General features: G+C 45.2%; 1 protein-coding gene across 4 annotated transcripts in view; it reads right to left on the bottom strand.

The window, feature by feature from the left end:
• Positions 1 to 428: 428 nt before the first annotated feature.
• LOC142575244 (uncharacterized) overlaps positions 429 to 23,617 on the bottom strand; it is a 37,322-nt gene continuing 14,133 nt past the window's right edge. For 2 of the 4 annotated variants that reach the window (XM_075684427.1, XM_075684430.1), the window contains exons 7-9: positions 16,750 to 16,888; positions 15,572 to 15,662; positions 4,846 to 5,026 (exon numbers count right to left, since the gene is read on the bottom strand). In XM_075684427.1, coding sequence (XP_075540542.1) covers positions 4,990 to 5,026; positions 15,572 to 15,662; positions 16,750 to 16,888 — 267 coding nt within the window. In that variant the 3' untranslated portion in view covers positions 4,846 to 4,989. Of the gene's footprint in view, positions 5,027 to 15,571; positions 15,663 to 16,749; positions 16,889 to 23,617 lie in introns of all 4 variants that reach the window. The other 2 variants (XM_075684429.1, XM_075684428.1) reach the window with 2 other exon arrangements.

Genomic DNA, 23,617 nt, shown 5'->3' on the forward strand with positions numbered 1-23,617 from the left:
CATGGGCATGCAGCCAGATATTTGCATTTTCAGTCGGCACTAGTATATGCAGTCGACATACTGTCGTATGGGCTTACTGGCTAAGGTCACAAACTGCTAGGATAATAAATATTTTCTCTGATGCCACAGTCTGTAAACTTTTGATGCGGACTGTATCTCTTCGAGCAATATGAAAAGGAACACCCCAATTGTTTTCAATAGCCGTAGAAGCTAAACACGCATGCCCTGCATAAGCATGTTCAATGAGACTGTATGTTCTACAGGAAATGTTCTATAGGAAGGATACTGGTTAAATATGAACATATAAGATCCGAATCCACACATCACAAGTAATCTGCGCTTGAAAGCAAATTTGGCGCTCCTGCTTGTATTGCTCATGACTGTGCGTGATATGCAGAACCTTAGCAGCACTACAGCTGATGCTGAGAAACTTTGTAAACCAAGTCACATATGTTTTATTTAATAAAGTATGTATTTTACAAGTGTGAAAATGCATTGTGTCGGACGATACACATGAGAAATTTGCACAAATCAAGCTCTTCGTGAATAGATGCACACAAAGCACAGTGGTGCCATTTCCGTGACATAAAAGGATTAGCAGTCTCTCCTTCAATGACTTTCAGGCTCATTTTCAATGATTCTTCAAGTATGTATATTCCACACACTGCGTTACCAACAATATGTGCAAGTACTGACTTGTCACCTGTGAGCTATACTGCGACAGGAACTAGCACTGTGGTGCGGGCACACAGGTCTCGCATGTTATGTTACACAGAAAACAGACCACTTTTCAAAATAATTTCAATTTATATGGTGGCAAAAGCGAAGTTATGTGTGAAGATGAAAGGCAAAGTGAACATTACACGCTAACCGCAGGACCGATAGATCGGTAAGACGTGGGTTTCAATGTATCTTCACGCTTGGGCCATTTTCGTTAAGAAAATGTTATCAAAATTCACTAGTTTGAGCCTTTGGCACCTTTACAATGACATGCAGTCTTTGTTTATTGATAAAAAAACCATCATTAATTAGTTCCAAGCACATGATTTCTAAACCTCATGATGTTGTGAGGAGCTAGTGTGGGTCTGAACTTCAGGATTGTCTTTCGTCCTTGCATCTTCTCTGGTTTACCAAGACTGCTAATGGTAAGACAGATGCTTCTAGCGTTGCACAAGTGCTATTTACCAATCCAGGTTAGCTTAGCTTAGATTAGCTAGCATAGATTCTTCGGTGTCCATTTAAAGGGATACTAAAGCAAAAAAATAATTTGAGCTGCATTAGTCGCGACTGCCATTGTACAACACCAATACCATCACTCTTACAGTGAAGGGAGTCTTGGTAAGCCAAAGAGACAAAAATGACAGATCGGTGGCATCACTGCAGCCTTGAAGTTCCCACACCAGCTCGCCGCCGTAAGGTCATGGATTCTCAGTTTTTTCTTGGGCGATAGTAAATTTTTTCTTGGTAAAGATAAATTGAATTGTATTCTAAAGGAGCTAGAGATTGAACTTGGCAAGTTTCATGAACCTTTACACAGCCAAAACGGCCCTAATGTGAGAAAATACTATATCCGTGATTTCACGCCGATGTACTAGCACTGGGACACTGAGGCAAAATTCAAAAAGAGAAAGCTTTCTTTCTCTTCCTGAAATCAACTTCTCACCATAAAATTAGCGAAAACAGAGTTTTGAAGGAACAACTGATCAGTTTAAACAGATTTACTATTTCTCTTGAGTGTCCCTTTAAGGTGATATCCGAGCACCTCAAATCAAGCTGTGTCGGTGCAAATGCCTGCACAATAAGCTGCCAAATTGTTTTACAGCTGTTTCACGCTCCAACACACCCCCAGTTACAAAAGCAAGCTTCATGGTATATGTGGAAAGCATAATCAAGATGAGAACATTGTAAAGAGCCAATGTTAAGAAATTTGCAATAAATGTGCTTTTAACATTTCTCTTCTGTTGGGCCAAAAATAAACCTGCCTGGGATAGGTGCCTCCCAACAGTTCCCATGTGGCACATTACCTATTCTGCTTAACCACTTAGGGCCAGTTGTCGAAATTTTGTGACTCATGGGTCCTGAGGTTATAAAGTGGAATGGGAAGATTAAGTGATAGAAAGCTGGATGCTGAAATCATGTGCAATGCTACCATATTGCACTCGTGCTCTGCGCACAATAGTTTCCATTGAGGATGAACACTCCAAGAAAGCCATGCAACTGCATCCATTTGGTTTACAAATTGAAGTCACCTTTGCAACACCATCATGTTTAGAACATGCGAGAAGATACGAGCTGGTTCGCTTTCAAGTTGAATGGCATACAGTGAGAAAATATGCATTTATGAAAGCATTCTTTCACACTAGATGCCAGTTTCATTTTGTAACAAGGCGACAAATTTCACCCCGGCGTATAAAATAGTGTGCAAGTAATTTTGGATGTTCTAACCTCGTAAGTAAGTACTTTTAAGTGTACTTCATATGTTTTTCTTTGGAAAAGTAAATCTGCCTAATAAGAGGTTAAGCTATGCTATTACAGTTCAGCATAAAGTAAGTAAGAAGCAGTAAAACCGTGCCTGGTGAGGTGGAAGCAGACAGTTATTATAGATGTTTAAGAAAAACAATGAATATTGTCGATGATGTATGCATTGTATGGTCTCAAGAGATGCCACATATCTACCGATAACTTCACACTACTTGCGCTCTTGAATGGCATAAAACTGCATTTTATGCATGGAAGCACATGAACATTATCTATATTATTTACAACCTGTTTATTATCAGTTTGGGTGACATGAAATGGCGCATTTCTGTAAATTCTGCAATAGCAGAGGCAACACTCTGTAGAGCTTCTGCTTATTATGGGTGTGCAAATGCACTTGCAAGGGGTAGTTCATTAATGCATATAGGAAGACATTGTTTACAAGCTCCTGCCACAATGTCGATTTCAGAATTTACCATTCAGCAACTTCCACCAGAAGGTGAATTAATATTAGGTTTGAATGTATACATAAAAATGATCAGGGAGGAGAACGTTAAATCAACTGCCTCCCGGAGTGGCACAATGCCTTCTGGCTCTAGAAGGGAAAAAGCACATAAAAAAAAAGTTGTGAATTAGGAATAGTAGAGCGTTTAAGAAGGAAGGAAGTAAATGAGTGAGAAAGAGGAGAGAGCATAAAAGAAAAAAAAAAAACATTAAATGGACACACTGGAGAACAACACAAGAACGAGGCGTCCACTGCACACCACACACTCATCAGACGGGACATGATTTCCAGCAGATGGCCCACAAATTAGCACAAAATTAGACCAGAATGTTTAAACTATAATCAAGAGTCTAAATGTGTCACCCTCAAAACTAATCAAGGGCTCTGTGAGCATGATCATGTCTAGAAGGTCAACAGCTTTAAAGAGCACCAACCATCTCAGGTGAATGAAAAGAAGTCAACTGTTAAAACTCTACATCAATGTGTGCAACAGATAGTATATTTAGGTTGTGAATTTTTTTTCCCCACAACTGGGAATGTCAAATGTCCATAAATTTTGGTTCTATATTGGTCGATGCTTTATTTAGCATTTTCTCAACAACTAGGAACCCTCTCAAAGGTACTTGAAAGTTGATGTCCAGTCCGGAAAGTTTATGTCCGGCAAAAATTTGTGACTGACACCAGTGGTATGGTCCAGGATGACTGTCACACAGATAAGACAACTGAATTGTACAACCATCAATACCCTTATTTGAAACCAACAATATACACATTTTCTTCATAGTGATGAGCCTTTTGAAAAAGTAATGTTTCAGTGATGAAAACTGTCTGGAAAGGATCTAAGCTTTCCTTTTCCTAAGAGAGATTTTTTTTCTTTCTCTTTTTCAGGCATGGAAGCTCTGGAGTTTCGTAATTGATAGGGAAAAGTGCACTGCTGAAAATGGAAATCATTCCGATAAAGTATGAGCACTGCAGCAATAGGGGACATTAGATTTCATAGCTTGAAATGCGCCACTACATGCTGCACAACATATTATCAGAGACACCTCTGGCTGTCCTGCAATAATTCAGGTATTTGATAGAAACTCACACTTGGCAGAAAGCACAACAATACAAACACTGAGCAGATGCAGTCAGATTAGTACTGTAGAGTGCTGCTGTGCTACAATCTGCCAACAGAACTGGCGACAATCTACTAAGAGAAAAATATTGTCGATAAATCAGCCCACAATGTCAAAAGCATTCAAGAGGCACCCTTTGGCCTACAAGGCACGCAAGGTACATTTCAGTGACCTAAAGTATTCATTTTTAGTGGCACACAGACTAGCACAGCTTTAGGCTTTGATGCATTGACAACAATCTCTGTGCAACACAAACCGAGATCACTATATAAACACTGGACAATAGAATACGTAAAACAGTGAACAAATGAGAATACTATGACATGAAATACCAGCCAGGATGTCAAAAACAATTTCTGCTATAGCAAAGGAACATGACACTAGGAACTTGCTCGCTTAACATGCAGCAGAAGCCACATGCATAGAATGTAACAGATGGAATGATGTTCCAGTTTTGTTTTTTGTAGTTCTCAGTTCCTGGCATAGACAACCTGGCACACACAATTAGTTTTATCTGTTTCATGTTCAAAATAATAGAACTAAAGTATGCCACACCAAACTAACTCAATCTGACGATCACAATGTGACAGAAACTGTTTGGTCGTAGGCTGCAGTTCATTCACAGTGAGAATTGCACTTCGCAAGATGGCAGTTATATCACCAAAAATGCGTAGAAGCATCTGGACTATAAACAGGATGATATAAAGGGCACTTCCATGCTTGCTGATTGATTGCAAACACTCATTGTGCTGAGAGCTATGGCACTCTTGATCTTCCATACCAGAACACTCTTGACGTGCACAGCTGGGACATCCCACTGCACACGGCACAGTGTGCAACCATGCTTCAAGACCAGATCACACTCCTTCTTCGTCTCCAGCCTCTTCATGGGGATGTGGCTGATTGGTCCCAATGGCTTCCACTGCAATTTCCATGGCCACCCATGGGAAATAAAGAGCACATTAGCCTATGTAAATGACAACACGTAGTTACTTTTCTAAAATACCAGCACTAGCCAATTAACATTCTAATTTGTGCTTACGAGATTGAAAACAAATTATTGCTTGACTTCTTGCATTAAAACATTGAAATCAAAGAGAAACTAAATGAATGCAATTATTTAGGCTAGACTAGCAGATTACTCTTTAGAAGCTTCATCTGCATTTGTTAATTGGTGAAAAAAAATAATGGTTTACTAGTGGAAAAAGTGAACAACAAATTTCTATTCTTAAGCTTTTTTTCCCCAAAAAACTGGTGCTTCATTGATGCAAAACTGTGATGTCATGAATTTCGCTGTATTTCTCGCAGTTTGGGCTCCTTTGTAGAGAAGTCTAAGAGAGGTGTTAAATTTAGTTCATTTTATAATGAAGTGGAGTATTTTTCTCAATACACATTTATGAATTAGCCTCGGCTAGATGTTGCCAGAAGTTCTCTTGTTGCCGGGAGCTACTCTGAAAACTTAAAGACAGTGTTGTCACTTATTATGTGCTTTCGCATTGCTTTCTGACATACCAAGCCTCTGCTCTTGGTAAACATCACTTATTTCTTATTTCCGAGCTCCTGTCTACCAACCGTATTTTCTATTTCCTTTAAGCATTTTTTCAGCAAGAGAATGAGAGGTATTTCAATTGCCTTTCTGAGCATCAGTGCAGGATATGCACAAGATATGAGTGTGGGTGCGGCGGACCGAGCCTCGCAATGTGGCCTCACAAGCCGTTCTTCTGCTTTGTGCAGGTTAGTGTTTACTATAGCACAATCAAAAGTGACTACCGTGGCCTCCTGGTCCTGCCGTGCCCATGCCAGTGCATTGAGATTGCATGCGAAGTTCTTTGTGCATGTAAATTTTTATTGTGTGGGGACATTGAAGTGAACCCGGGTCCTAACACAGAAGCTTTATTCACCCAGCCATTAGAAGTGCAGAACAAGCTAGTCACAGAGATAGCCACCCTTAGGAATCAGCAGAGTGACATAGGAAAAATGATTTCTGACCTTAATGAGCGTTTCAGCAATTTGGAAAGGCGCGTTTCGCAAGTTGACAGCCTAGAACAGACAGTAAAGTTGCTTCAAGCTAGAGTAGTACACCTTGAAGACAGGAGCAGACACTCGAATCTGGTTATCTTTGGCATACAAGATGACAGGGGTGAAAATGAGACAGCTCTTCGCGTAAATGTGATTGAAGATCTTTTTTTATAAGAGACTCAATGTAACATGTTGCTCTATCGCAAGAATACATCACATTGGAAAGATGGGAAAGAAAAGACCAGTGATTGTATTCTTTCAAAATTACAACGAAAAACAGGAAGTCCTAAAAGACGTGCGAAAGCTCAAGGGAACAAAAATTTCCATTCAGAATAATTATTCAGCGGACACACTAAGGAAACGCAAGCTGTTATGGCAAAGCACCACAATAAAAAAGCAGCAGGGCAAGAAAGTGACTCTTTTGCATGATAAACTGCACATAGATAATGATTTATACGCATGGGACGATGACGCCAATTCTAGGGTAGGATTGGTTAGCCGTCAAAGAACCTCCAGCGAAAATTGACAGGAAACTTCATGTACTGAAGAGCTGCGTCTGTTAAATATAAATGCGCACAGTGTTGTAAATAAAAGTGATCAGCTTGAAGCCATCATTCTGGGATACAGCCCTCATGTCGTCGTGATCACGGAAACTTGGCTATGTGATGATATTCATGACAACAGCATCTTTCCACCTTCATACCAAATTTTTAGGCGGGATATGAATACAAGAGGAGGTGGCATCGCCGCCTTGGTTAAACATAACATTCCAGCAACTCTTCTAAGACAAATCGACAATCACGAAAGTATTTCATTAAAGTTGTCATGCTGGGGCTTTTATTTATTACTATTTGCAGTGTATCGTTCTCCTGATGCAACCCCGCGGTTTTTACATGATCTACATGAACACATGTCGAATTTCGCACAGGAGAACGATGATAATTAGAACAAAATTAAGAACGAAAAATAATTATTGGTGGCGATTTCAACCTTCCTGGTGTTGATGGAACGATCCTTTTGCTTGTCGTGGGCATCACGTGCATGTTCAGAGTGTACTAGACTTAAAGGCAAGTAAAGGCAAGTCGAGTCCTGGTCTTCTGCGCCTTGCCTTTACTAATTCAAGCATGAACCAACTAGCCCAAGCAAGAGTTTTACTTGAGCATATTTCTTCTACATTGGGCCCTTTCTTTCAACAAAGCTTTCGCACCGATCCTGCCATTTTGTGCGTCAAGCTGATCGCCATCTCAGCTTGCCAGTCTTGAGTGGTGTCATATTGCTTGAGAAAAAAACTGGTGCCTTTGGAAGTGCAGTCTATCTTCGGCATCTTGGAACCATCTTCTGGGCACTTCAGGCACGTATGCAAAATACTCAAGTCCGAGTGGCGCCGGTCGTGTCGTTCGTGTTTCATCTCGAATCCTGGTCTTCTGCGCCTTGCCTTTACTAATTCAAGCATGAACCAACTAGCCCAAGCAAGAGTTTTACTTTTGCCGTTATGTATGCTTCAGAACAGTGACTCATTCGACGCATTAATGTCATAATGTGGAGCGCTGATCTTTTGTTTTCTTCTCGCTTTTTTTGCTTTCTTTCTTGTCGTGAACCCAAGGACTGTTTTTCCTAAAGTTGCAAGGTTTATAATTGTTTTCACGGCCATAAGGTGCTTATTGATGTGTCATGTTTATGTATACATTATTTTTTTCCCTCTCTTCATGATCTGTGATGATTTCTGTTTGATGTTTTTACCAGTGCTTGTGTAAACCTTTTTGATACCCCTCCTGCATGGGCCCTAGCATGGGCCTGCAGTATTTTGTAAATAACTAAAATAAATAAGTCATTACTGCAAATGTGAAGTTTTCATTAGCATCAGAATATGTGCATCCTACTATAGGTAAGATGCCCATCTTGGTGAATGTGATTGCACTTACCCAAATGATGGGAGCTGCGATCTATTCTGCGTGCAGCTGCAGCCAAAATTTCATGCAGCATCGCAGTGACAAAAAAGTTAAATTCTGATGGAAACTATGTTTGTAATTTAAAAGGTGTACAGCAGTGTGCAGACTTTAGGGCAGAGGCTGCGCCTGCAAATTCTAAGCCGCATGAAAATCTAGCAAGAGAATTTATGCTCTACAGAATTTTTTGTTGTGGTAGCAGAGGAGTAGGTGTGATTTGCTAAGTGCTATCATTGCACTGTTCTCCGCTGGAGGCATTATTTTGTTTACTGCAATGTTGGGATTGCAGCGCTGTGCAATGAAATCTGGTTCAAGGGTACTATGAGTGAAGCTTAGTGGAGAAATGTTCAATAGGCTGTTCTCATTAGCATAATCTTGCAAAGCAAAATCTCTAAATGTTCTAAACAACTTCTCAAATTTTTTTCGATCTCATTGCACAGCCTTTTAGTGCTGCTAGTTAAGTATGTCTGAAGTTTGGAATACACACCAACTAGCCCAACTTCTCTAATTGTCCCAAATGAACACAGAAATGGCCTTGTCTTGGATCAATGCCACCCTTGCTGCAATAATTGGCAAGTGCATTGCATTTCCTGTGATGCTGATGGAATGTCTGTGCTCCACTGTTTTTCACTAGGGCAACTCAACTTACTGTCTTTGTCATTGCCATTTAATGTCTATGTGTGCTTGTAGGCTAAGGCTCCTATGTGTTTCATTTAGCTGCCACTGCTTATTCCTTTATGAAAGTGGCAAACAGTGCATTTCATGTTGAGGAGCCACATGTGTGAAAAACTATAAAAAATATTCTTTGATTGTGCATGGTATGGGCTACCCAGGCACTTGACTAACCACACAATTGGCTAGCCATGGCTAACACAGCAGGCAAACAAACAAAACTAGTACAAGTGAGGTATTCACAGTAGCCTTGGCTGGAAAGCACAAGAACAGGAAAAATAAAATGATGGGATTGTTGAAGCCAAAGCTTTATTTGATTCTCACCTATGTTAGCACCTTTCTACCACATAAGACCAAACTATATAGTTGACTTTCTTTAGACAAATATGATGGTACAGTCTGTAGTTCAAGAATGCGGATGCATCGCATAATCTTTTGTAAAAAACCAATTATGTTTCCACGTAGGACTTGTTGGTACATCATACTAAAGATTTTAGGCATACAGCAATCAATACAGGACAGAAGAACGACACAAATACATGCACACACTCCGCTACTGTTGTGTGTGTGTGTCACTCTCCTGTCCTGTGCCAGTTTCGCCATGTCTAAGGCCTTTAGCACGACTATAAAAAGTATATCGCACTATTTTTGTGCCTGTCAGGACATGAAACAACACATGTTAACATTCAACTATCCCTATATGGCTTCCCTCTCTCCTAGAAAAGCCCACAAACAAAAAGTTACCGCTTGCACTACACTACATCGTATATGCCCTCTTTAGCGTCACCCAAGTGAACCCCAATTTTTGCCATGATTTTGTCATTCACAGCATTTCTCAAGCAACTGAATTAGCCACAAATGCTGTTCCAACTTGCTGTAGTCTGGGCTTAGGCAATCACTTTAGCATTATGTCATTTCGTTGGATGAAAGCAAGTCATATCTTGTCACTCGAAGTACACAATGCAAATATGTCACTGGCAAAAGTTAAGACTTGGAAACAAACATTCTCAAGATCTGCCTTCAACAGGACTGCTGCGAGACACTTCGGCACCTTATATTTGAGTGTCCCGCTTTCAGTGCGCAGCCGCATGTCGCTAGTGAGAAACTATCATCTCCTTGGCCTGCGGTGTACGACACTCAGCGAATTTTTATGCCCCAGTGGTTGTGCATCTAAACATTATCAGGCTCATCGCGTTCTACATACTTTTCTAGAGTTAACTAACTTAGGTTCATGTTTGTAGCGTCGAAACTATTCTATTCAACATTCTGTAGTTTCGTGACCTTCAGTGACCGGCTCTACTGTATGTGATCTGCACTGTGTTTTACTTTGTGGGGATGCGTGACTCTCACGCCTCCCCTGAGATCTAGTTTTCCCGCATGGCTCGTCTCCTGCAGGGCGGCTTCGCCCGCCGGTGGCCTGGCGCCCGCGGCGGTCAGAGTGGTACAAGCGCGGTGCGAGAGATGGCGCGAGCGTCGCGCCGCTGCGGGGTTACTCGGGCGCCGGGAGACAAGGCGCTCGGTCTCTCTTTGGGGTTCGAGACAGCAAGCAGGACAGCACGGACGTGCCGTGCCGCGCGTGGAGCGACCCTCTTCCCCGGCGGGTCGGCTCGTGGCGTGGACATTCCGCGCGCGCGGCGACCGATGCTTCTGCGAGACCGCCTCGCGTGGCCGCCTTCGAACGCGCCACGATTCGTGTGACCATACACGCGAAGGACCAGGCGTTGGGATCCAGCATGGGGCGAACATATTCGCTCGCTTCCGGTCGCGGTGAGTCAGACTGCTAGATTTGTCGCGCGCCCATCGGCATGTTTTGTGGATAGCAACTCGGCTAGCAGGCACTGATCTATGAAAGGTGCAATAAATGCCCTTGTGATTGTTTGCACTACTGTGTTGTCGTTCCTTTGTCCCAAGAGCACGGGAGGAGAGACCCCACAACTTTAGTCTTTAGATTTGTCCTGTTGCTCTTCCTTTCCTCTTGCCTCCCCTTCTTCCTATCTTCTATTTCTGTGTTGCTGTCACTTCCCTTCTAAAGAGTAGGCAAGTGTTGCGCCCCTTCCGGTGGCAGTTGCCAGCCTGCTCCTTGCTTTCCCTTTCCTGTTAATTGTGTATATGTGTTCAAAACAAATAATAATAACAACAACAACATTTAAAATAGTGAACAACTTAATTTGATGCTCTTGGAAAGTGACATGTGCATCAATTATAACATAAAAGCCAATAACTTTCGCATCTGCTACTAGCATTCCAATGGGTTTATGTACAATGTGTTCCATGCAGATCTCCTAGCTTTTCTGAACCATAATCTGCAAATCATCAGCTATTAGATAGAACGAAACACTACTTAGGGAGCAGAAAGACTTATCAGTAATAGAAATCTTGTTCAGAAATGCTGCACAGAGCTTCAGCCTATATGAAAATTCTCACTTATTTAGTAATGAACCTCACATAAGACCAAACACTTGAGCATTTTGAAATGTTTCAGTGATGCACGTTTTCACAGTGGCAAAAGGACAAAGCATGAATAAAAGATGCTTTGAGTGTAGGCAGTTTCAACCTACAAGAGAACTGCAGTTCTAATGTACGGATGTATTTATTAAACATGCTGCCAGATTCCACAAGGTATGTATAGTTTGGTTTTAATGAAAATTTTATTTCTGGTGGAAATATAATTGTACTATGAAGTCATTGTGCCATAGTCCCAATAACAGCATTCTTTTCCTTGTTTCTTTCCTTAAGAACAAATATGCATGGTAAGGTATGCAGCAGTAACTAAGCCCATCTCATCAGGAAAAATTAATTGGAGTGTTTCATGTAGTGACCACATGCATTCTTCTGTGGTTGAAAGAGTGATGGAACCTAATTGCACCAAGGCTATTTTAGGAGCACGAAAGGTGGCACCAAGGATATTTGAGGAGCACGAAAGGTACCATTAGTGGTCGGCCTCAGCTTAAACGATGACCACGTGCAACCTTTTCCCATGCACCAAAATCTTGATGCACAAGTGCTTTTTCATTCCACCCCCATCAGCATGCAGCCACTGCGGCTGAGAATTGAACCTATGACTTCTTGCTGAGCAGCACAACTTAGCCATTGTATTCAATGGATTCTTTGGCGGTTACAAATAAAAAGCTATCCTGTCTTGAATTTTCCATGCCATTATTCACTGCATGGTCCTCAGCTGCTTCTCAAGTTCCTTTGTTCTCCCCAACTTAGACCAAAGTCTACAAGTTTATCTACACATTTGAAGCATGCAATTGGGCTATGGGGAACACTGTAACGAATGACTCTAGATTCATTTTGACCATATAAGGTCCCTCAATGCACGTAATTCTCATTTAAGCTGTTTTTACTGTCAAGTCAGGCCCCATTGCAGTGAGGTTGCTACAACTGAGGATTGAACCTTCTGGCCTCTTGCTGAATAGGGCAAAGCCACAGCTGCTAATTAAATCACCACTGCAAGTTTTCAGCTGACAGACCACTTGAGGTTTGTTTCAGTAAAGTTTCACACTTGAAAATGACCAACTTGCACAAAAGTAACATAAAGAAGGTCAGGACGATGAGCAAAACGTGAACAAGGTGAATGCAGGAGCCAACGTTTCGACAAGTGGACTTGTCTTCTTCAAGGCGTCATATGCTTTCCTCGCCACAGTATATATAGGTGGGGTTCTTCTAAAGGGGAGGGGGTGTGAGGCGGGGGCGCGTGGAGACAAGGGAAAGTGTGTTAGCGTGTCGAATTAGTAAAGGAACGCTGTGTACAAGGTCAAAGCCAGGACCCCCCCTCCCCTCACCCCAGTCTGTCAACCCACGCGCTAGCTGGCGTGTCAAGGGCGTCTGACACGCCAGCTGACAAAGAAGAAAAAGAAAAAAAAAGGGGGGGGGATACGCCAAGAAATCAAACTAAGTGTTGTTTCCTATAGCTTGAGGTTTAGCATAGCGAATAGATTCTAAAGCTCCCTTTAAAACGTTTATGCCTATTGGTTGCAATGTCTTGAACTTATGGATAAGGTATGATTCTCTGTATTTTCTTCCTCGTTCAGAACGAAAATTTGACTGTAAGATGTAGAGTTTAAGTTCATCAAAGTTATGACCTGGTTGGTTGAAATGCTCGGCGACGGCGTTGGGAAGTTTTTTAGGTGTGTCCGCGCGATGTCCGTTTAATCTGACGTTCATTGATTGTCCTGTTTCACCGATATATTGTTTCTTACAGAAGGAACATTCAAGCATATAAATCACATCCGAACTTGTGCAAGTGAAGCTAGATTTGACTTCATGTGTATAATTATTTGCGGTGCTTTTAATTTTAATGTCACTTTGAAGGTGCCTGCAGGTTTTGCACCTAGGGCGACAGCATGCTTTTATTGCGGGGGAATGCTGCTGGCTGACTTCTGCGTGCACTAACATGTCTTTAAAGTTCTTGTTTCGGCGATAGGTAAAACCCTGGGTATATCCGGGAACGCTTTTCGCAGACGCTCGTTACTTGATAATATTGGGTGGTATTTTCTTAGGATGTTGTTTATGTTTGGGAGTGCATTAGAATATTTTGTTATATTCTAATGCACTCCCAAACAACCGCCGGCCTTTATAACAAGATATTCTAATGCACTCCCAAACATAAACAACATCCTAAGAAAATACCACCCAATATTATCAAGTAACGAGCGTCTGCGAAAAGCGTTCCCGGATATACCCAGGGTTTTACCTATCGCCGAAACAAGAACTTTAAAGACATGTTAGTGCACGCAGAAGTCAGCCAGCAGCATTCCCCCGCAATAAAAGCATGCTGTCGCCCTAGGTGCAAAACCTGCAGGCACCTTCAAAGTGACATTAAAATTAAAAGCACCGCAAATAATTATACACATGAAGTCAAATCTAGCTTCACTTGCACAAGTTCGGATGTGATTTATATGCTTGAATGTTCCTTCTGTAAGAAACAATATATCGGTGAAACAGGACAATCAATGAACGTCAGATTAAACGGACATCGCGCGGACACACCTAAAAAACTTCCCAACGCCGTCGCCGAGCATTTCAACCAACCAGGTCATAACTTTGATGAACTTAAACTCTACATCTTACAGTCAAATTTTCGTTCTGAACGAGGAAGAAAATACAGAGAATCATACCTTATCCATAAGTTCAAGACATTGCAACCAATAGGCATAAACGTTTCAAAGGGAGCTTTAGAATCTATTCGCTATGCTAAACCTCAAGCTATAGGCAACAACACTTAGTTTGATTTCTTGGCGTATCCCCCCCCTTTTCCTTTTTCTTCCCTTCTTTTTCTTCTTCTTCTTTTTTTTTTTTTGTCAGCTGGCGTGTCAGACGCCCTTGACACGCCGGCTAACGCGCGTGGGTTGACAGACTGGGGTGAGGGGAGGGGGGGGTCCTGGCTTTGACCTTGTACACAGCGTTCCTTTACTAATTCGACACGCTAACACACTTTCCCTCGTTTCCACGTGCTCCCGCCTCACACCCCCTCCCCTTTAGAAGAACCCCACCTATAAATACTGTGGCGAGGAAAGCATATGTCGCCTTGAAGAAGACAAGTCCACTTGTCGAAACGTTGGCTCCTGCATTCACCTTGTTCACGTTTTGCTCATCGTCTTGAATTGCCATCTCCCGCATTCCCCGTCTTTTCTCATAAAGAAGGTCAGGACATAAGAAGGGCAGTGTCGTACATCACATGCAATGTCTTTATTGAGAGCTTGCACCTCCGTCATTGTAGTTTGGACCAATGGCATGTGAAACGAATGGCATGTGAACTCATCAGGATGGCACTGCAGAAAAATATTGCTTTCTTTTTGTGCTCACGGTTTCCAGTGAGGTATAATCATCTTTACCCATCGAGAGAGCCAAGCGTGGTGCATGGGCACTACGCTGAAAATATGCCAGAGATGCCAGAAAATAAGGACGAAATGTGTTGCGTCAACTAAATCACATGCATTGTTTTTCAGAAGTTCAGCACATGCACCAGCTTTTGCTAGGTTCGTTTCACACCTGAGGCTAGTCTGCGCTTCACATGAAGGGCTTTCATGCAAGCACTCTGCGCATCCATAAAAACTCACCTACGATTACGATACTCCCTAATGCGAAATTTGAGTGCACCTCTACATGTATTTCGCAATATATTGAGGCAAAGAATTTAGAGAGACTTGTAGTAGAGTCTGTGATCGTCAAAAATCTGATCTGCAAGTCAACCGCATTAGCTTTTATACATGACTTGTCGAAGGTTCCAGTGAAATCGCTGGTGTCGCATGGCTTCCAGAAAACACTACACAATTCGTGCTACATATACAATTAGATTACAAAACAATTGCAAACCATGACAATCGAAACAAGTGCAAACGAGACCAAACCAAGCAAACCAAAACTGATGCGAGCAGACGATAGTACGGAACAAGCAGTCTGGCTGAGACCAGTTATGAGTATGCATCGAGCAATTGGGCAAGTCCGCATGACACCAGTTTCCCGCACGCATGTCACTGAAGGGGCCACTCTCATTGGTATCCGCTGTTCGCATCTTTCATATCCCGCTCCGTGTTCGCTCTTTCATCTTTCACTGTGCTTGTTCGCTCGGTTATGCCGCTGCACGCCACAAGAACGGACGCCTAAGAGCTGCACTCGAAATAAAGCTGATTTGGTGACGTGTTCTTCTGTCTTCCTCTGTGCCATCTTTCCACAAGCTGATGGTTTTAAGTACGAAGTGTTTCCCATTGCTTGGTTAGCTGTCGCGGAGTGTCGCCATGCAACATGCAACGTGCCATGCCCACCACCGTATAGGGCAGACCAGCCGTGCAGAGAGCCTTTGCCATAGCTTGCAAAAGCCTCACCTGCAGGGTGAATGAGCTACGCCCACGTCAGGAGCAGAGTAGCGGTAGTAAGTGGAGGGGCGCAGCGACTCCAATGACTCTCCTGCGCACACTGCTTTCCCCAATTTAGGGAAATCGAGCCCCCTTAGTTAGTCAGAAGCCGTTCACTACAAGTATAAAACTCAATTAGAGAGAGCATTTGAAAAGTGTAACAGCATGTTAGTAAAAAAAGAACTGGAAAGTGTGACGTGAAAGTGATATAACAATTTGCACATACTGCTGCAGCTAGTTATTCCTAGCTACTTGCGATACTGTGTTTGGTGTCTGCAATAAGCTGATGTAGCGAAACAAAATATGTAAGGGCTCATGCTGATTACATTCCACAAGCACTCCTATAGCACTGTAATGGAGAGATGACAGACACCGATCTTACAACTATTCTTTTAAGTAGTAATGGGAATGTGCTTGCTGTCAGGATAATGACAATGAGAAAAGTTCAGCTCATGCTCAATCACCAACCACAGAGTATGGCACAGTATTGTGCCAGAAAATTTATATTACTGCACCATCTCTGAACATCTGTTTGAACTATTAAGCAATATGAGAGGCTGTGCCAAGTTGCAGTCTTAACCAGCTCTAATCAAACTTTTTATTGGAGGGGTCGTGGTTCAGCATCCTAGCATCTATCATTGTCAGGGAAAGAAAAGGTGAATAATGTGGCATAACAACTAAGCTGACTAAATGGAGTAAGAACATTGTTAGACAGGCAGGGGACAGTGTGAAAGAAGGGGCCTCATTGTAGTAAAACTTCCTTTTACCACTCTGAAGCTTTGAAGCTTATGGCCAGATAGGTATTTTGGCAACAGGGTCACTCCTGTTGGAGTGATTTCTACTTCGGTGCCACCATGCCTATAAATGTTGTCAAGCAAGCAATGCTTTTAAACACAGGTCACAACTCACCACTTCTAGTACATTAGGTAGTGACAAGGCGACAAGTAAATCAGGGTATTAAAATATTCAATTATGAATAATCGCTGCACTCTAAAATCATGACTACAGGTAAACGACCAAGCACAATGTCTGATCTCTCTCTCTCTCGTAGCTGTTCTTGCAGTTCCAACATACACAGCAGCCCCCTTTGTGCTTAAACGTCTGGTTGATGAGAAGGAAAATATTTAAAATCACGCACGCATACATACGTTTTTCTCGAAGCCCGCGGCCAAAGTTGCGCACCACCTTGTACATGGTAAATGCCAATATCACTCGTATCAGTAGGGCAACCACAGCACATGTCACTGTGGCCTGGTACAGAACGGTCAATGATTTGCTCCGTTGCAACTGCAAGAATTATTATAATTATAATTATTATTTGATTTGAAAACATATGTACACTTGACAGGAAAGGGAAAGCAAGAAGAAGGTTAGCAACTGCTACCGGAGGGGCACAACACCTGCCTATTTTTCAGAAAGGAGGAGACAGAAATATTGTCACGTGGTCATGATGTCAAAGAACACAGTAGCAATACTGTGAAAGGCAAAAACTAGCTTTTATTGGGCGAACCTGTGCCCACAAAACAGGCTACACTTAAAGCACAACGAGAGCGGCGAACACAGTCGGCGATCGTCGTAAATCTGATCAGCGGGTCAAGCGCGTCGGCTTTTATAGAGCAGACGTCGAATGTTCCAGACTAATCGTTTGGACCCGCGTGCCTTCCACAAAGTTCTACACCATTCGCGTTAGGCGATGAAATCAGATAACACAAGGTTCGGCGACAACAGACAGCCGGGTAGAAGCATCAATAACTTTCCAGAAACGTCGGATACATGCAGGCGTGTCCCTCGCTGTGCGATTACAGTTGTTAAGCGGCGAAACGTGGTCGCTCGATAAAGATAAGTACACGTGTCAATACCCCCCTCTTAAAAAACATCGACCCGATGCTGCAAACAAATGAAGGTAATAAACAAAAGCACTCGTAGCAAAGAAAAGAACAAAAATGACGAAGTTCATCAGTGTCCGTAAAAGGGTTTAAGGCGCACCACGTGGACCACTTCAGATCATGCGCGGAGCCGCTGTGAATGCGAAATGCCATCTGGCACGACCTCATAGTCCAGAGCGCCAATACGTCGGATGACCTTGTAGGGTCCGAAATAGTGTCGGAGTAGTTTCTCACTGAGTCCTCGTCGACGTATCGGGGTCCAGACCCAAACACGGTCGCCAGGCTGGTACTCGACGAAGCGTCGTCGGAGGTTGTAGTGTCGGCTGTCGGTCCTCTGCTGGCTCTTGATTCGCAGGCGGGCGAGCTGTCGGGCTTCTTCGGCGCGCTGGAGATAGCTAGCGACTTCAACATTCTCTTCGTCAGTTACGTGCGGCAGCATGGTGTCAAGCGTCGTCGTCGGGTTCCTGCCGTAAACCAGCTTAAACGGCGTGATCTGTGTTGTTTCTTGCACCGCCGTGTTGTACGCAAAGGTTACGTACGGCAGGACCGCGTCCCACGTCTTGTGTTCGACGTCGACGTACATTGCTAGCATGTCGGCGAGGGTCTTGTTCAGGCGCTCCGTGAGACCATTCGTCTGCGGATGGTAGGCCGTTGTCCTCCTGTGGCTTGTCTGGCTGTACTGCAGAATGGCTTGGGTGAGCTCTGCTGTAAAAGTCGTTCCTCTGTTGGTGAGGAGGACTTCTGGGGCACCATGTCACAGCAGGATGTTCTCGACGAAAAATTTTGCCACTTCGGCTGCGCTGCCTTTTGGTAGAGCTTTAGTTTCAGCAAAGCGGGTGAGATAGTCCGTCGCCACGATGATCCACTTATTCCCGGATGCTGATATCGGAAACGGCCATCCAATCCATCCCAATCCATCCCAATCTGCTGGAATGGTCGGCGAGGAGGTTCGATCGGCTGTAGTAATCCTGCTGGCCTTGTCGGTGGTGTCTTGCATTGTCGACAGTCTCGGCATGTCTTGACGTAACGGGCGACGTCGGCGGTCAGACGCGGCCTGTAATACCTTTCCTGTATTCTCGACAGCGTCCGGGAGAATCCGAGGTGCCCAGCGGTTGGATCGTCGTGTAGGGCGTGCAGTATTTCTGGACACAGCGCTGACGGTACAACAAGAAGGTAGCTGGCGTGGACTGGTGAGAAGTTCTTCTTCACGAGCAGGTTGTTTTGTAGCGTGAACGAAGACAACCCGCGCTTAAATGCCCTAGGGACAACGTCCGTGTTCCCTTCCAAATACTCGACGAGGCCTTTTAGCTCCAGGTCTGCTCGTTGCTGTTTAGTGAAGTCTTCCGCGCTTATTATCCCAAGGAAGGTGTCGTCGTCCTCGTCGTCTTGCGGCGGGGGATCGATGGGGGCGCGCGATAAGCAGTCGGCGTCGGAGTGTTTTCTTCCGGACTTGTATATTACTGTGACGTCATATTCTTGTAGTCTGAGGCTCCACCGCGCCAGCCGTCCTGAAGGGTCCTTTAAGTTAGCTAGCCAACACAATGCGTGATGGTCACTGACGACTTTGAATGGCCATAGAGGTAAGGGCGGAATTTAGCTGTAGCCCAAATGATGGCGAGGGATTCCTTTTCAGTCGTAGAATAGTTGCTTTCCGCTTTTGACAGCGACCGGCTAGCATACGATATCACCCTTTCAAGTCCTTCTTTCCTCTGGACTAGGACGGCACCGAGGCCTAGGCTACTGGCGTCAGTGTGGATTTCGGTATCGGCGTCCTCGTCGAAGTGTGCAAGTACCGGCGGCGACTGCATGCGTCGTTTGAGTTCTTGAAATGCCTTGGCCTGCGGCGTTTCCCACTTGAACGCGACATCACATTTGGTTAGATGTGTTAGCGGCTCCGCGATGCGTGAAAAGTCCTTGACAAAGCGTCTATAGTAGGCACACATGCCAAGGAGTCTGCGCACTGCCTTCTTGTCGGTTGGCTGCGGGAACTTTGCGATGGCAGCTGTCTTCTGTGGGTCGGGGCGTACTCCTGATTTGCTGATCACGTGGCCTAGGAACAAAAGCTCATCGTAAGCGAAGCGGCACTTTTCCGGCTTCAGAGTGAGCCCTGATGACTTGATGGCTTCTAACACTGTCGCAAGCCGCCTAAGGTGATCGTCGAAATTTCCGGCGAAGACAACGACGTCATCCAGGTAAACAAGGCACGTCTGCCACTTCAGTCCAGCTAACACCATGTCCATGACGCGCTGAAACGTTGCAGGCGCCGAGCACAGTCCAAATGGCATGACCTTCAACTCGTAGAGGCCGTTTGGCGTGATGAAGGCAGTCTTTTCGCGATCTCTCTCGTCGACTTCTATTTGCCAGTAGCCAGACTTGAGGTCCATCGACGAGAAGTATTTAGCGTTGAAGAGCCGATCCAATGCGTCGTCTATCAGTGGAAGGGGGTACACATCCTTCGTCATGATCTTGTTCAGTCTACGATAATCGACGCAGAAGCGCAGGGTTTCGTCCTTTTTCTTTACCAGGACTACAGGAGAGGCCCACGGGCTTTTCGACGGCTGGATGATGTCGTCACGCAGCATTTCGTCGACTTGTTGCCTAATAGCTTCACATTCTCGCGTCAAAACTCGGTAAGGGCTCTGACGGAGTGGTCGAGCGCTTTCTTCGGTTATTATGCGATGCTTTGCAACTGGTGTTTGTCGAATCCTCGATGACATCGAAAAGCAGTCTTAGTATCGTTGGAGAAGACTTCTGATCTGTTGCTGCTTACTCATAGGAAGACTTGGATTCACGTCGAAGTCTGGTTCGGGGACAATGCTCATCGGGGTAGATGCGGCTGAATCCAAGAGGGCAAAGGCATTGCTGGTTTCCACAATTTCCTCGATGTATGCGATTGTCGTGCCCTTGTTGATGTGCTTGAACTCTTGGCTGAAGTTGGTTAGCATAACTTCCACTTGCCCTCCGTGGAGTTGAGCGATCCCTCTTGCGACGCAAATTTCACGGTCGAGCAGTAGATGTTGGTCGCCCTCGATGACACCTTCTACGTCAGCGGGTGTTTCAGTGCCGACGGAAATAATAATGCTGGAGCACGGCGGGGATGCTCACTTGATCTTCGAGCACACTCAAAGCGTGGTGACTACGAGGGCTCTTCGGCGGTATCGCTTTATCTTCCGACAGCGTTATTGAATTCGACTTCAGGTTGATGATTGCGCCGTGTTGGTTCAGGAAGTCCATGCCGAGAATGACATCTCATGAACACTGTTGGAGGACAACGAAGGTGGCAGGGTAAGTCTGGTCATGAACGGTAATTCTTGCCGTGCAGATCCCAGTCGGCGTAATCAGGTGTCCTCCAGCGGTCCGAATTTGAGGGCCTTCCCATGCAGTCTTAACTTTCCTCAACTGGGCAGCGATGGGTCCACTCATGACGGAGTAATCGGCTCCTGTGTCTACTAAGGCGGTGACTGTGTGGTCGTCGAGAAGCACGTCGAGGTCGGTGGTTCTTTGTTTGGCATTGCATTTAGGTCTTGGCGTCGGATCAAGGCTGCGTCGTGTTGAACTGAAGCTGGAACGTCGCGTCATCAAGTCGTCTTTCGTCGGGATGGCGGCGTGTCGTTATTATGTCGTCGAGATGGTCTCTTCGGCGGCGGCGGAGGATCTTCGTCAGTTCAACGAACAGCAACCGCACCTCCATCGGTTGCTGCTTTTAGTTTTTCGGATATGGGCTCGCTGACCGGCCCCGGGCTGGGCCAGTGTATGGTCGGCGCTGCGGCGACAGGTAGCGGCCTGGTGATGGCGAACGCGACGGTCGTCGAGAGCTCCACTGAGTAGTGGCGAGGTAGTCGGCGATATCGCGGGGGCGTTCACCTTGCTGCGGGCGCGGAGCATTCACGGCGAAACCTCGCAGTCCCATCTCTCCGTATGGGCATCGTCGGTAGACGTGACCCGCTTCTCCGCAGTGGCAGCAGAGCGGGCGGTGGTCAGGAGCGCGCCAAATGTCTGTCTTCCTCGGGTAGCTGCGCTGGGCGACGGGTGGGCGTGCTGGCGGCAGCGGCGGTGGTCCACGGAATTGCGGCATTACGGGGCCCTGGCGCGGTCGTGGAGGGGGACCCTGACGGCGGGCGACAGCGGCAGTCATCGCTTGAGGCTGAGGCTGCGGCGATTCAGGGGCTACTCCAAGTTGTTGTTGGAGCTCCTCACACACGGCGACAGCAATCGAAGACACTTGAGGCTGTGATGATGGGAACAGCTTTTGTAGCTCCTCCCGCACGACCGCTCGGATAGTCTCGCGCAGGTCGTCGGTGGCCAGTGATTGAACTCCGGTGTAGTTTGTCGAGTTCATGTGGCGGTCGAATTGCCGGTTTTGCATCTCGAGTGTCTTCTCGACGCTGGTGGCCTCGCGAAAAAACTCGTCGACGGTCTTTGGTGGGCTTCGTACCATTCCGGCAAAAAGTTCCTCCTTCACACCACGCATCAGCAGGCGGACTTTCTTCTCCTCGGGCATTTCAGGGTTGGCGCGGCGGAAGAGACGGCTCATTTCTTCCGTGTAGATCGCGGTCGTCTCATTAGGTAGCTGCACCCGGGTTTCTAATAGCGCTTGGGCTCGTTCTCGGCGTACGACGCTTGCGAATGGCTGCAGGAAGCCACTTCGGAAAAGTTCCCAGGTCATTAAGGTGGCTTCTCGGTTCTCAAACCACGTCCTGGCCACGTCTTCCAATGCGAAGAAGACATATCGCAGTTTGTCGTCGCTGTTCCAGTTTTTAAACGTAGCGACTCTCTTGTACGTCTCAAGCCAGCTTTCCGGGTCCTCGAAAGTTGAACCGCGGAACGTCGGAGGCTCCCTGGGCTGCTGCAGCATGACGGGTGACGCTGGGGCTGCCATTGGGGTGGACTTGGTGGCCGTCTTCCTAGTCGTCTCAGGCAAAAGTCCGTGCTCCGGGGGCAGTACTTGCAGCCTGCGGCTACCTCGCTGGTTCTTGGCGATGTTGGTGTCTTCCGAGTGAGGGCTTGGGTCACGGCTTTGTGGGGCCTTCCGGTACATGAACGCAAAGCACCTCCACCAGATGTCACGTGGTCGTGACGTCAAAGAACACAGTAGCAATACTGTGAAAGGCAAAAACTAGCTTTTATTGGGCGAACCTGTGCCCACAAAACAGACTACACTTAAAGCACAACGTGAGCGGCGAACACAGTCGGTGATCGCCGTAAATCTGATCAGCGGGTCAAGCGCGTCGGCATTTATAGAGCAGTCGTCGAATGGTCCAGACTAATCGTTCGGACCCACGTGCCTTCCACAAAGTTCTACACCATTCGCGTTAGGTGATGAAATCAGATAACACAAGGTTCGGCGACAACAGACAGCAGGGTAGAAGCATCGATAACTTTCCAGAAACGTCGGATACATGCAGGCGCGTCCCTCGCTGTGCGATTACGGTTGTTAAGTGGCGAAATGTGGTCGCTCGATAAAGATAAGTACACGTGTCAATATAGAAATGGAAGATAGGAAGAAAGTGAGGAAAGAGGAAAGAAAGAGCAAGATGACAAATTTCAAAGAATAAAGCAGAACACACACAGTAAAGGTCATGCACAGTAGGGCTGGTCACAGCAGGTCATGCTACTAAAGGACGTTAAAATAGAATCAGTAGTGTCTGAGGCCCTATCATTTGAAAACAGAAATATGCTACAAATTTCAGCCTAATTTAGTTACTTCTAGAAAAGCTAGAAGAGCGTGCTGAGCCTGATTGCAATATCAATGATAGATGCAAGAAACAAGAAGGGTAGGCTTATACACAGCAGCAAAATGTTACCAATTTACTGATGGTGTTTAACTTCCTAAAGCAATGCACAAGTTTGAGCTATTTGGTGCATCATGACTTACAGTGCACAACAGAACAATGAATGGAGAATTAACACTATAGAGCTCGTCCACGTTGTTTGTTCCCCATCCACTGCTCTGTTGCGTGCTACACTCAGTACTCTTACCATAAGAAGCCAACAAACACTGACACCAAGGACAACATAGGGGAAATTACTTGTGCTTAATAAATGAAATAAAGAAACGATAAATTAATGGAAATTAAAGTGGATGAAAAAACAACTTGCCGTAGGTGGGAACCGAACCCACAACCTTTGC

Source organism: Dermacentor variabilis, chromosome 3, assembly GCF_050947875.1.
Source record: "Dermacentor variabilis isolate Ectoservices chromosome 3, ASM5094787v1, whole genome shotgun sequence".
Lineage (NCBI taxonomy): Eukaryota > Metazoa > Arthropoda > Arachnida > Ixodida > Ixodidae > Dermacentor > Dermacentor variabilis.